Source organism: Phocoena sinus, chromosome 16 (assembly GCF_008692025.1).
Source record: "Phocoena sinus isolate mPhoSin1 chromosome 16, mPhoSin1.pri, whole genome shotgun sequence".
In the NCBI taxonomy this organism is placed as follows: Eukaryota; Metazoa; Chordata; class Mammalia; order Artiodactyla; family Phocoenidae; genus Phocoena; species Phocoena sinus.
This window is the reverse complement of record NC_045778.1, coordinates 56613867-56626625: the sequence shown is the minus strand read 5'-3', so window position 1 is coordinate 56626625 and position 12759 is coordinate 56613867. Positions and strand designations below refer to the sequence as shown.

Sequence of the window (12759 nt, the reverse complement as noted above, 5' to 3'; positions counted from 1 at the left end):
CCCTCCACCTTCACTGGATGTCTGAGTCATCACTACTGAGAAAAAGATAACGCTTCCCCTCTCTTCATCTGCATCCACAGGAGAAGGTAGATCGAAAACCCTCTCCCATTATAGGAAAAAGAAGAAATCATTAGATCAAATCAGGAAGTTGGTTTCTGGCCCTGGCTCTGCCATAAACACTCATGTTTTGACTCCAGATATCATATAACCATTCTCAGTCTGGTGCTTATCTGAAAAATAAGGGACTTGAACTGGATTATCTCCAAGGTTGTACCTATTCGGTTAGGCAGGATACAAAAACCACAGGTTATTTTAACAGAACAATAATAAAGAATCATTAAATCGGCATTGAAGAAAGGGCCAAAGGAAAACAAGTATCAGAGAGCTAGCAAGGGCAAAAGCAAACATCACAGGGCCGCGGGAACAAAAGGGAAGAGGCTGGCGTCACTAAAACTGAAACTGAAACCCAGACTTCCCAGAAGGGGGCGCTGCTCCACTGGTGCTGGCAAGACCACACTGGTTTTGTGAGTATTGGAGAAACTGCCACTGCAGGGAAACCAACATTGCTAGAGTGATGCTGATGGGAATAGAGCAAATAGGAGGAAACAAGTCCCTTCCTCATCCTGCCTTGCAGCTGTGTAAGCCCCTCATTTAGGAAGTTTAAATCTCTGAGCATCTCATTCAACAAATAGCTACAGTGATGAATAAATAAAAAATTTTCATAACTGCATCACTGAAATGGAGGTAAGGAATATGCTGAACCCAAAGTGATGTGACAAGAAACCCTGGAAGGAGAAGAAGGGTCAAGGCTTAGGGTGACTTCTGAAACCTGGAGACCTTGACCTTTGTGGACAACAGAGGATACTGAGGCAAGAGAGAACGCCAAGGCTTGCCAAAGATGGAGAAGCTACAGGAGACCCTCTGACGAACCCGAGCCCGAAAGGGCTGTACTGTGGTATACAAGTAAGTGAAGAATAAACCCCGCCACGTGGAAGGAGTCAACAAGGCCACACATCTATCTCCAACCTGCTGCTAGATCAAGGGGAAGAAGTTCCCTTGAGATTCTGTAAACCACAAGCTGGCTCTCGCACAGGACTGTGGTCTGAAGTCCCACTAACTGTAAAGTTTGAAATCCCTCAGTGAAGTATTTAATTCAGATTGGTTCTGGGTAATGCCCCCAGGTGGCAGGCAGAAGCTTTTACAATTCCTCTTAAGAGAGCTCAGATTCAACTCAGGCCTCAAAGAATGTCCACAGGTAAAATGCTAACACAATATTGCAAATCAACTATACTTCAGTTTTTTAAAAAATGCTAAGGAGATTGAGAGACTTAAGGTAAACATTCACAAGGTATCCAAGGAAATAAAGCACTGTGAACAAGAACCAGCAGACACCGCATACGGAAACCTCAACGGTAACCAGGGAACTATACATTTAAAAACCTCAAGGAGATACCAATTCATACTCATCAGATTGACAAAAATGTTTTGAATTGGCATTAACAGTTTGGTGTTACCTCCTATATGCATTTAAACATATGCACACCTCCCATTCCTTTACATTATGCCTAAAGAAACTCTTACACATGTATCTTAGGACTTACGTACCAGAATGTTCATAGCAGTACTGTTCATAACAGGGAAAAACAACAAATCCTGGAAATAACCGCACTGCTGACCAACCTAAATTGGATAAACTGGCGTTTTCACACACTGCTGTACTACAGAGCAGTGAGAATGAACCAGCCTCACGCATCGACGTGGATGAATCTCAAGTATAATATTGAACAAAAGAAGTCATAGAAGAACACATGCAATATGAGTCAGGCCATTCACATAAGCTAAAAACATGGTACATGTTGTTTAAGGCAAGTGGTAAAACTAAAACAAAAAGCAAAGGAATAATTATCACAAAAATTAGGATGGTGGCGCTTTTTGTGGGGGGTGGGTAGCAAGGAGGTACGATCAAAGTGGATTATCAGGGGTTTTCTGATGTAGCTGGTAATACTCATTAAAAAAAATCTTGGCTGGCAGGGACGTGGGTGTTCACTTACAATCCTTATTTAAAACATACATTTTACACACACTTTTATATGTATGATACGCTTCACAAAAAATAAGGAATGATCCTAATAGTCCTTCTCTAACCTGTAAGACTTGCTGTCAGAATGCTGTGCGGTTCTTATTTTCAATGCCAGCTTCTTGGGCCATAAAATAAAAGGGGCCAATGTTTTTCAGCAGTTCTTCAGGGCTGCCATACTCTACAATCTTCCCATTGTCTAGGACCATTACCCTGAAACAAAGAAGAGAGAAGTCTTAGAAAGCAGTGTCTCAAACCTTGGCATTTATAATAACCAGAACTAAGTCTCGATATTGTTACCAAGGCTGTTGCCCCAGAATCATACCCCTGCCCCTCCCTCAGATGGAAACCAAGTGCTCATATCTAAGTTTCAGGAGTAAGCTGCAAAGAGAAAAACAAGAACTGGTTAGAACAAACTAGGCCCAAGGTGGTGGAAGATTTGATTTCCAGTAGACCTTGGGCCACGTTATGCTCATTGATGACACACCTACCAGCACCGTGATATGGACGATTGTCATGACAGCAACCGGAAAAGCCCAGACAAGGACTGAAAAGGAGGGTTGCATCAGTTCCTGTTCAAACCACACCCCTCTTCTCAGATTAGTCATAAATATTCCTCCTACTCTTTCCAATTCCCTCCCTTTTCCCCTCAACCCTCCTGTATAAATGGTGTCTCCGCCCAAATCGGGTTGAGAAAGTTGATTTGTGAACTAATTCCCACTTCTCCATTCTTTGGCCATTGAATAAAGCTTGTGCTGGAAAGTCTTAGCATCGGTTTTGTTATTGGCTGTGCGAATCTGAGCGGAAAAAGAAGCTCCCTGGCCAAGATGAGGGGTCTCTAGGCTAGGACACCAGCGCGGGTCCAGGTGACCAATATGATAACAGTATGTTTATTCATACCAGGCTACAAGGCAGCGAGAATGACTGAACTGCGGCTATCTGCATCAACATGGATTCCATGTGGAATACTGAACAAAATAGACTTATACTGCATATATTCTTATACTATTTACGTTTTTTTCTTTTTTTTAAGGATACACATTGTTTAAGGATACGTTGATTTAAAAAGGGAGCCTTCCCCTTGGTCAAAAAAGGGAGCCTATTCTCTTCAGTTTTAAGATTACTGACACCCCCCCCCCCCCATTTTGAATTGTCAGATTGTCAGTTAGAAGGAACAGAAAGCTTCTGTTTACAGGCAGAGCAGCTGAGACCCAGCTTAGTTGGGAAGGTCTATGGAGCAATATATATCACTCCTGGCTTGGGCCTCCTCCACCCGCCATACTCAGTTAATAGTTACACAGTTTCCCATTTTACCTTCAAGACAGTTCCCTTAACCCTGTTGGCCTTCATTAGCTTGATGTATAATTTTGGGCAAATTACTTGCAATCTCTCAGCCTCCATATTGTCATCAATAAAATGATGGTAGTTAAACCTGTAAAGAGACTGACAACGGGTTAAGCCGTGGCTATCAAGCTCTGTCCCCCGACTCACTTGTCACTGTCCATGATGGTGTGTAGCCTGTGGGCAATGGTGATGGTCGTGCAGTGGGAGAACTCAGTTTGGATGGTTGTCTGGATGAGGCGATCTGTCTCTAGATCCACCGCAGCAGTGGCCTCGTCCATGATCAGAATCTTGGATTTCTGAAGCAGAGCCCTGGCCAGGCACAGTAGCTGCCTTTGCCCTATGCTGCAGCCAGTGGAAGAAACAAAGCATTAGCCCCTAAGGACCAAGGAATAACCTGGGTTGGGGCTTGGAGGGGCAGATTTCATGTTCCAGATCAGACTTTCAAAATCCACACTTCCAAATTCCCCTAGAATGCCTTAGCCTCTTCCACTAGCTGTTTATTGTTACCAAGGGCAGTGTTTGCCAAACTTTCTCAATTAATTGGAAGACCCACCGCAGGTACTTAATTTAAAAATTCCTATTTCTGGGCCCTGCTCTCAAGTCAGAATGGGGAGGAGCCTAGGAACCTGTATTTTGAATACACCTCAGGAGATTTTCATGTTTAACAAGTTTGGAAAACACTAACCCTGGAATAGTGCTTTGCATTTAGCTACAGTGATATCTCAGTACCCGACTTCAGCAGTATTTGACCTGACACCATTAGTATAGGGTGAAACCGCATGAGAATGCCCCAGTGGCATTTCTTAGTGGCCCTAGCAAATTCATTTGTTATTTTAATGTGTAATTCTAGTCTCAAGGCTAATTATTTGTTCAGGGCCTTCTCCCTTGATTAGAAACCGTTGCTATCTAATGAACATGATGTCTTGGTGGGAGATGCAACGTTTGTGGAATTCGAATATGCCTGTAAAATGCAAATCACTTTAAATTGCTAAAAGCCAGTAATGAAGGCTGGACTTCTTATTTACATAAAGAACATTTGGGAAATGATGTGGAGGAAATATTTGTGAATTTGGAATTGCTCTTTCCTGCTGTAGCCATTAGGGAACGTATTAAACAGGGGGTGGCTAAAGTTCTGTAATTCTCTGTAAGAAAATTTATGCAGGAGATGAGAAGTCACCCAAGATGAACTTGCAGTTTTTCTCTGTAACGTCAGAACAGAGACACTGAAAAACTATTTACTTAACGCTTCCCAACTCCCACCTCGTTCAGTTGGACTTCATAGTAACAGGCTGTTGTTAAGGCATCAATTTGGCTTTCAGCTGCTGACTCTCCCGAAGCTGACTGATCTCCAGTCTCTGATCAGAGAATTTTAGGTTTCATCAGCCCACCAGGTCTGAAATCAAGGCGCTGGTAATGCCAGGTAAGTTTCTCCCAGCATTCACAGAGGATGGTGTGATTCTGTTCTCAGGCCCCTATCACATCCTGCCCACATGGCCCTGCACACCTGCAGCATTTACTGCACAGAATTTACTCACACGAAGTGTGTCTTCTCCATCACACTGTAAGTGCTAGGAGGGCATGGATGTGTCTGTGGCATTTTCCTCTGTATTTCCAGTAGGTGCTCAATATATGTTGACTGAATGTTTGAATGGCCTTTTTAATAGGCCTGAAGACCTACTTCAGTCCTGCTAGTTCCTAGATCTGTCGCTGAGGGAAAACAAACATGCTGGTGTTCTCTACCAAGGCTCACAAGTTTCCCTGGGGCTACACACTGAAATCACCTGGGACCCTGAGTCAACCGGTCTGGGGTACAGCCTGGGCACTGGGACTTTAAGTTTCCTGAGTGATTCTAGCGTGCAGCCTACTTAAGACTCAACCTTCTAGGCCGTGCATCTCATGCTGTAATGTGCACACAGATTACCTGGGACTCTTGCTAAAGGGCGGATTCTGAGCAGTAGGATAGAGCCTGAGGTTCTGCATTTATAACAAGCTCCCAGGTGAAGCCAGAGCAGCGGGTCCATTAATTGAGCTACTGAGCCTTCCCTTCTGAGCTCCAGCTGCTAATGGTGCATGCCCTGCCCACCACTCTGAAGGCACCAGGGCTGCAGCAAGGCCGGCCCCTGAGCCACCAGCTTTTGACTGAGAGCTGACCATCAGCGTGTGGAGGGAGAAAAGAGGTGGTTGTAGGGAAAATGCCAGGCCAACTTGTTAACTGACAGAAAATGTGAAGTGTCAACATATGAGGAAACACTTTGAAAAGATAACAAGAACTGTGAAGCCAAAAGAGTCTTTGTGCTGGTCTATGGTGTTCCAAGGACCCTGCGGACAGCACATCTCCATCATCCACGTGCTCCTTAGATCAGGGCTTCTCAAACTGAGGTGCCTGTAACAACCCCTGGGGATCCTTTAGAACTCCCATCTCCAGTAATGCCACGTACCAATTACATCAGACTCTCTGGGGCTGGACCAGGCATAGGGATTGTTTTCAGCCTGAGTGCAGAGTGCAGCTGAAAACCCCGCACAACGGTGGGATCTGCAAGCTCATGTTTGTAATGTCCTGTGAGGGTATGTTTACTGACAAAGGTTTTCAAGAGTTTCCAAGCACATTCACGTCTATTTTAATCTTCACAACAGGTTCGTTTTACGCATTAGGAATTAGACCTGGAGAGTGAAAATTCTTTGATGCCAGGCACCACCATGCATGAGTAACAAAAGTAGTGGTCTCCTCGCCTCCTCCACAGCCTGTGGGGGAAGTGGGTTATGAAACATTACCTCAGGTTGTCACCGCCTTCTGTCACTTCGTAGGACAACCCAGCTTGCAGGCCGTCCACGAAAGACTTGAGGTGAGCAAGCTCCAAGGCCTTCCAGATCTCCTCGTCTGAGTAGTTGTTGAAAGGGTCTAGATTCATCCTCAGGCTCCCAGAGAACAGGATGGGATCCTGCAAGTCAAGGGACGAGGGAGTTAGTGGGGCTAATGTTAGAAAAGGAACAAGTAGGGACTTCCCTGGTGGTGCAGTGGTTAAGAATCCGCCTGCCAATGCAGGAGACATGGGTTCGAGCCCTGGTCCGGGAAGATCCCACATGCTGCGGAGCAACTAAGCCCGTGTGGCACAACTACTGAGCCTGCGCTCTAGACCCCGCGAGCCACAACTACTGAGACCGCGAGCCACCAACTACTGCAGCCCACGCACCTAGAGCCCGTGCTCCACAACAAGAGAAGCCACCGCAATGAGAAGCCCACACACCGCAATGAAGAGTAGCCCCCGCTCACCACAATTAGAGAAAGCCCCTGTGCAGCAATGCAGCCAAAAATAAAATTTTTAAAAATTTTAATAAAACAAACATCTGGCTTTTATATATATATATATATATATATATACATATACACATATATATATTTAAATTTTCTTTTATAAAAGAAAAGGAACCAGTAATTCCTTGTGGCCAAGAAAGTGAGCAGAACTGGTCTGAGATGGAAAGCTGGTTAGTTAGTGGTCCAGCTTCTCCAAGATTTCCCCGCTGCAGGCTTTGAGCTAAACACGGGGAGCTAAACACAGCATTAAGAGGAGTCCTTGGTTTTGTTGTTGTTTTTCATTCTGAAGTTCATTTATGGATTTCCAAATTTGCCTTAGCATCCCTTAAAAAGATGAGAGGAACGTCCCACACCCCCAAATGAAAACTCATGGTTTGGAGGTGGAGGGATCGGGGCAGGCAGGGGAAGGGGTCATACAGTTACAAGAGAAGAATTTCTTATGCTCTTGAAGAGGCTGGTGAAAAGAGTGTAACAAAGGGAGCAAACGCCAGACAGACCAAAGCCACCCCAGAGACTTGGCTGCAGCAAGCAGAGGACAGGTTCTGATGAGGACCCACATATCCCAAGAGCCTCCAGGGCAGTCCTTGTTTGGAAGGGTCTGGAGAGGAAGCTGCAGGGAAGACTTTCTTGCTGATGCACTAACCATTCCGCTTATTGGCAAAACATTGCCACAAATTCCCTCCACTCTCTTTTAACCATATCAGATGGGGAGTACAAAGCTTAATAGTTTCAAGCTTCAGCAGCAAAACTGCTAATGCTGATTGCAAAGGTCCTGCGAACCTTGATGGGCTATAGAAATGCTAAATAATCATCTGCTCCATTTGACTTCTGCTGTGTTGCTGCCACCTACTGGTTAGATACTGACAGTCACACAAGCATATTACCAAAAAAATGTAAAACTTATTTCTGTAAGTTCTGGAAGCAATGTGTCTTAGGGAACTAGCTTAGGTATCCCAGGTAGACAGCAGAAATGACGCCACCAAATGAACACACATCAAGAAGAACATGCACATGTTTCCTGTATAACAAGCTACATGTGACAGTACGTCCTACAGCTTACCTGGGGGATGATGGTCAGTTTCTCTCGGAGGTCGTGGAGCCCAATGGAAGCAATATCTACCCCATCAATGGTGATCTGGCCTCCTGCAGCCTCTAGGATTCTGAAAAGGCTGTTTGTCAAGGATGATTTCCCAGCTCCTGTCCTGCCCACCACGCCAATCTGTAAATACAGTTCCTTGGCATGTTAGTTCACCATGTAATTATTGAGGGCAACAATTTAGCCAGGGACATTCATAATCACAGGTGGAAAAAGACAGTGACTGGCTACTTCATCTCTAAGATGTTAAACTGATTTTGGTTTTGGTGGGGAAAAATGTACCTGGATGTCAGAAAAGGATGGCTTTCCCATCCTACCTCCTAACTTGTTGCTTGCTGAGATCTACGTTGACTGCTGGAAATGTACACATCTGTTGCAGTTATTCTTGGAAATTATAGATTTTTTAAAAATCCTTGTTAAAAGTGAGGAGAGGGCTTCCCTGGTGGCGCAGTGGTTGACAGTCCGCCTGCCGATGCAGGGGTCACGGGTTCGTGCCCCGGTCCGGGAAGATCCCACATGCCGCGGAGCGGCTGGGCCCGTGAGCCACGGCCGCTGAGCCTGCGCGTCCGGAGCCTGTGCTCCGCAAAGGGAGAGGCCACAACAGTGAGAGGCCCGCGTACCGCAAAAAAAAAAAAAAAAAAAAAAAAGTGAGGAGAAGGGAAGGATTGGGTCTGCCATCAGGTCTGAGAAGCAGACCCTGACCTGGACCTGAGCATCAGTACCCAGACATATTTTTGGCCCTGCATCAGACCCCAAGTCCTCAGAGAACAAGAAAACCATACCAGGACTTTGCAGACCAGAGGGAGAACTAGGCCATTCTCTCTGCAGGGACAAACCTGCACACAGCTGTTCCCACCAGTTCCTTCCCCAGGCCGGTGCTTCCTCCTGACTTCCCCTCTACAAGCCTTGGCGCTTACAGGAAATGAGCCCAGTCAGCCACAGGAGGAGAGGGTGCAGACAGGGAGATAGGGGAGGGCTGAGCAAGAGAGCCCTTACAGGCTTAAGTCTGTTTGATCCTGTGTGGATATCCTGCCCTCTGGTGGTGGCGCTGTGTCCCTACACCTCCCCAGGGCAGAGGAAGCGCCCCAACCCTCTCACTTCCACCAGATTAATGAAAGCCCAGAGTCCACTGCTCTCCACCTCTATGTTCACAAGGACTCACCCAGGCCTTTCTTCAGCTCCACCTACCTTCTCAGTGCTCTTAATGTCACAAGTGATCCCCTTCAGTACCAGATCCAGCTCAGGCCGATACCGTACTTGGTAGTTGCTAAACTGGATCTCCCCTTTGCTGGGCCAACCTTCTGGAGGCCTCTTATCAGTCACCCATGGTGCCTGGCAAGGCGACAGGAGGAAAAGTGCTTTACACAGTGACAACTCGCTCAACAGTCCCCACAGGACTCATGTCACAGAACAGGGTAGCAGTGTGCCAGCCACCCGTGAGCATCTGCATTGAATAGACTGAACTAGACTGGTACTTCCAGAAGGGTCCTACCTTATTCAATTAAAGAAACCCTATCCCACGAGGTTGTTCTGTGCATCTCCAGAATGAAGCCACCATTTAACTTGGTGCATCCCAAGACCTGACTTCTCCCAAACCATTACCTATTTTAGGTTTCAAGAAATTAGGTTCTTTCAGTTAGAGCAAGGGAAACTTCCAGAGAACCTTTATGACCCCATGTGAAATCTCTAGATAAGGTGAAGATGCACTCTCAAAGCGGTGGCTTTTTTTTTTGGCCTTGTCCCTGGCTGCTTCTGATTCCTCCTTACCTCATTTTCCACGTTTATGTACTCATTTATTCGCTCAACAGCCACAATGTTGGTCTCTATTTCTGACGTCATCCTCACTAGCCAGTTCAGGGTTTGTGTGATCTACAGAAAAACTGGAAGACTAAGGATCATCTCAGGCTCAGAAACCAACCCAACCAGTTAAACCACAAGGTCAATCTAGTGCCTACTCTGCACCCAGCACTATGCGGGCTCTACAAGCAAGGAGCAAGGAGAAGTATAAGAGACAATCCACACCTCCTTGGGGGAGGGAATGAGGCCGGTGCATTGAATGGTGGGAGGACAATTAAGTGCTCAACTGTGTGGTGCTCACAGGAAAGGCACTACTAGCTTGGAGTGGCCTAGGGCCAAAGCTGAGGCTGGAGAGGCTGGCCGTGGGTCTCCTGCCTGTAAGCCCTTAGGGGTTAGGGGTGGCATTCTACCAATGGGGAAAGCATAAGGAAAGACACAGGGTAGGAGAAGGCCTTCCAAATAGCTGCCACCTCTGCTCTCAACAACAGCTCCATTGAGAACCCAGCCCTCAAGGTGGGACATCCACATGGACCCCTGTCCTCTGTTACCCCAATAAACTCCAGGTGCCTTCCTGCCATTACAGAGATAACATCTAACCACTAGGAAGATGACTGTCATGATCTGGGCCAGAGTCCAGGGAATCCGTGGGTTACTCAGAGGCAAGCTGCTCACATGCAAGCTTTTTCAGGCAAAAATGTAGTCCTGGCACATACACACAGGGAATCTTTGTAGAGCACATGGTGGTTAGAGAGAGGGAGAGCACAGGAGGCTGGGGACTACAAGTAACCACTTGGTGAAGCCTGGACCATATGAATTGTTGATATTTGAATGTTTTTATTTTGGTTCAGTATAATAGTTCTCCAACTCTTTGCCCCATCTGTCGTAGGTTAATAAGCCTAGAAATGAGGGGATGAAAGGGCAGTGGGACAAGGAACCCTGTGATTCATGGTAAATGACAGAGTCCTTTTGGGTGTCCCGCCATGATCACCTTGGGCCTTATTAACGCCAACTGAAAATAGCACCATATAGAGCCTGCTGGTAACTGTGCAGACCCCCAGTATATTAGTTCAGAAAGAGTCCACAAAAGATGGCCAAATGACTCATTAAATGAGTATCATTCATTAAACATTTACCATAGTGCCAGTGGTAGCAAAATGGCTGAGTGGTAGGAAATAACGTCTGATATCTATCTCTTAGTCAAACAGGGGATGCATTATATAGTTCTATTAGACTCTATATTCTTTATTAAAATTAACTCCAATTATTCTGTGATTTAACAAAATAAACATAGAAGTTACTTGTTCAGAAGACTTTCTGGTTACTGCTGCATTATAATAGAAACACTTATTTTCTCTTTTGATTATAATCAAGCAAAGAGACAGGAAACTATTAGATAATCATCTGAGATCGCTTCCTTAACTACCCAGGGCAACACAATTTATGTCCAGTTACCCAGATGACACTGGTACCTACTTAGAAAGGGAAAGGAGCCCGTCCATGGGTTACACAATTAGTAAGAGATGGAGCTAGGGTTTGAACCTCAGTCTCCCCTGGTCCCTCTGGATCTAGAAAGGAATCAAGAGCACAGACTCCACGGTATACCCGAGACTCCATTTAAGAATAATGCATTAATTCAACCAAACTCCCAACCTTCAGACTCACACTGAGTGCATTGGAGAGAACAAAGCCCACAGTGTCCCCACTCAGGGTATCTCTATAAATAACCATCATCAAGGATGAAAAGAAGACGATCAGGTTCCCAATCAGCTCCAGACGAACTGCAAGCCACCTGGAGGGCAACAGAACCAGAGAAAGAGGTGTCACTGAAAGGTATCCACTTCCTTACCTTACCCAGCAACCTAGGTGTTCCTAGAACATTCTCAGAGGGCTTGAGTTGGTAGGGCTGCATTCTTAGGAGGTGTCTCAAGTTGACTATGCCATGTGTTCCTAAAGTCTTTTAAATTGGATTTTAGAAAATAAATTGCATTTTAAAAGATACTAGAAGAGCAATGTCTCCCAAACTTGCCAAATCTTAAGAATCATCTGGTGGCAATTGTTAAAAATACACAAATTCATGCAAAAAATTCCTGGACTCTTCCCCAGGAGATTCAGGGAATGGGTTTCAGGAATCTGCATTTTAACAAATGTTCCAAGTGAGTTCTTTTGATTAGGCATGGGAAACAATGGCATAAAGAATCCAAATGTAAGGTTAGAAAGAAATCATCACAGGAAGGTTCAGTGTACCCTGTCTGATTTCATGATTTTTAAAAAGGTAGAGAAGAAGCTGGAGGTGGAGGGAAATTAGGTGTGAGCTGATGACAGGGAGGTATGTCGGGGCTTTGTAGAGAACTGAATAGTATGTAGATTGACGTAATTTATGAAAACTGACTTTCCCAGTAAAATGTATTTAACTAAATTTGAATAATTCTAGCACGTGTACAAATAAATATGATACATATTTTACAATGGGGGGGGTCCAACAGAAAATTGACTCTTATGCCTGTTTCCTTCTTGGAAAGTATCTAAGATATAAAAAATCTTTACAATCAAATTTCTGACCTCTCCATGTTCCAGGTAACACTAAGCATCATTAGCCTGCCCTTCACACCGCAAGACAGTGTAGAAGCCACTCAAGAGTTTTCACTTCCTGAAAAAGACCTTCCTCCTCCAAGGACACATGACTTCTTGCCAGGGTCTGATGAAGCTGGAGAAATCAAGAATGCTCACCCTTTTTGGATTCATCTCACAGGATGTGAGCTTTTCATTTCTGTCATCATTGATTTTGCCTAAAATTTCCCAGCTTTCCTCCCTCCAACCTCTGCTTCTTTCACCACCCTACAAAGAGTGTCCTGCCTATGGAGAATCTCACATCCATTCTCAGGGAAGCAAACAGAGAATATCCAGTTCACCCAGCACGTGAACAGTACCTGGGTTATCAAATGCTCACAGATGTCATGTGACTCCCTCAATAAGCCTATGAGGTAGGTCGCGTTCCAGCCATCATACAAACAAAGAAAATGAGATTTTCCTGAGAGGGGTCAAGACAATTCACCCCGCTTGGTAAGTGGCAGAGCAGATAGAGGGACCCCCAGTCTCTGACTCCAAAGCTCATGCCTTCTCCTCTCTACTCAC

At 45.3% G+C, this 12759-nt stretch overlaps 1 protein-coding gene across 3 annotated transcripts in view; it reads right to left on the bottom strand.

Annotated features, from left to right (window-relative positions):
• Window positions 1–1757: 1757 nt before the first annotated feature.
• The window catches only part of ABCC2 (ATP binding cassette subfamily C member 2), a 69910-nt gene continuing 58908 nt past the window's right edge, over window positions 1758–12759 (bottom strand). For 2 of the 3 annotated variants that reach the window (XM_032609146.1, XM_032609147.1), the window contains exons 26-32: window positions 11290–11416; window positions 9598–9699; window positions 9019–9162; window positions 7795–7953; window positions 6194–6360; window positions 3569–3763; window positions 1758–2290 (exon numbers count right to left, since the gene is read on the bottom strand). In XM_032609146.1, coding sequence (XP_032465037.1) covers window positions 2161–2290; window positions 3569–3763; window positions 6194–6360; window positions 7795–7953; window positions 9019–9162; window positions 9598–9699; window positions 11290–11416 — 1024 coding nt within the window. In that variant the 3' untranslated portion in view covers window positions 1758–2160. Of the gene's footprint in view, window positions 2291–3568; window positions 3764–6193; window positions 6361–7794; window positions 7954–9018; window positions 9163–9597; window positions 9711–11289; window positions 11417–12759 lie in introns of those variants that run through there. The other variant, XR_004346319.1, reaches the window with a different exon arrangement.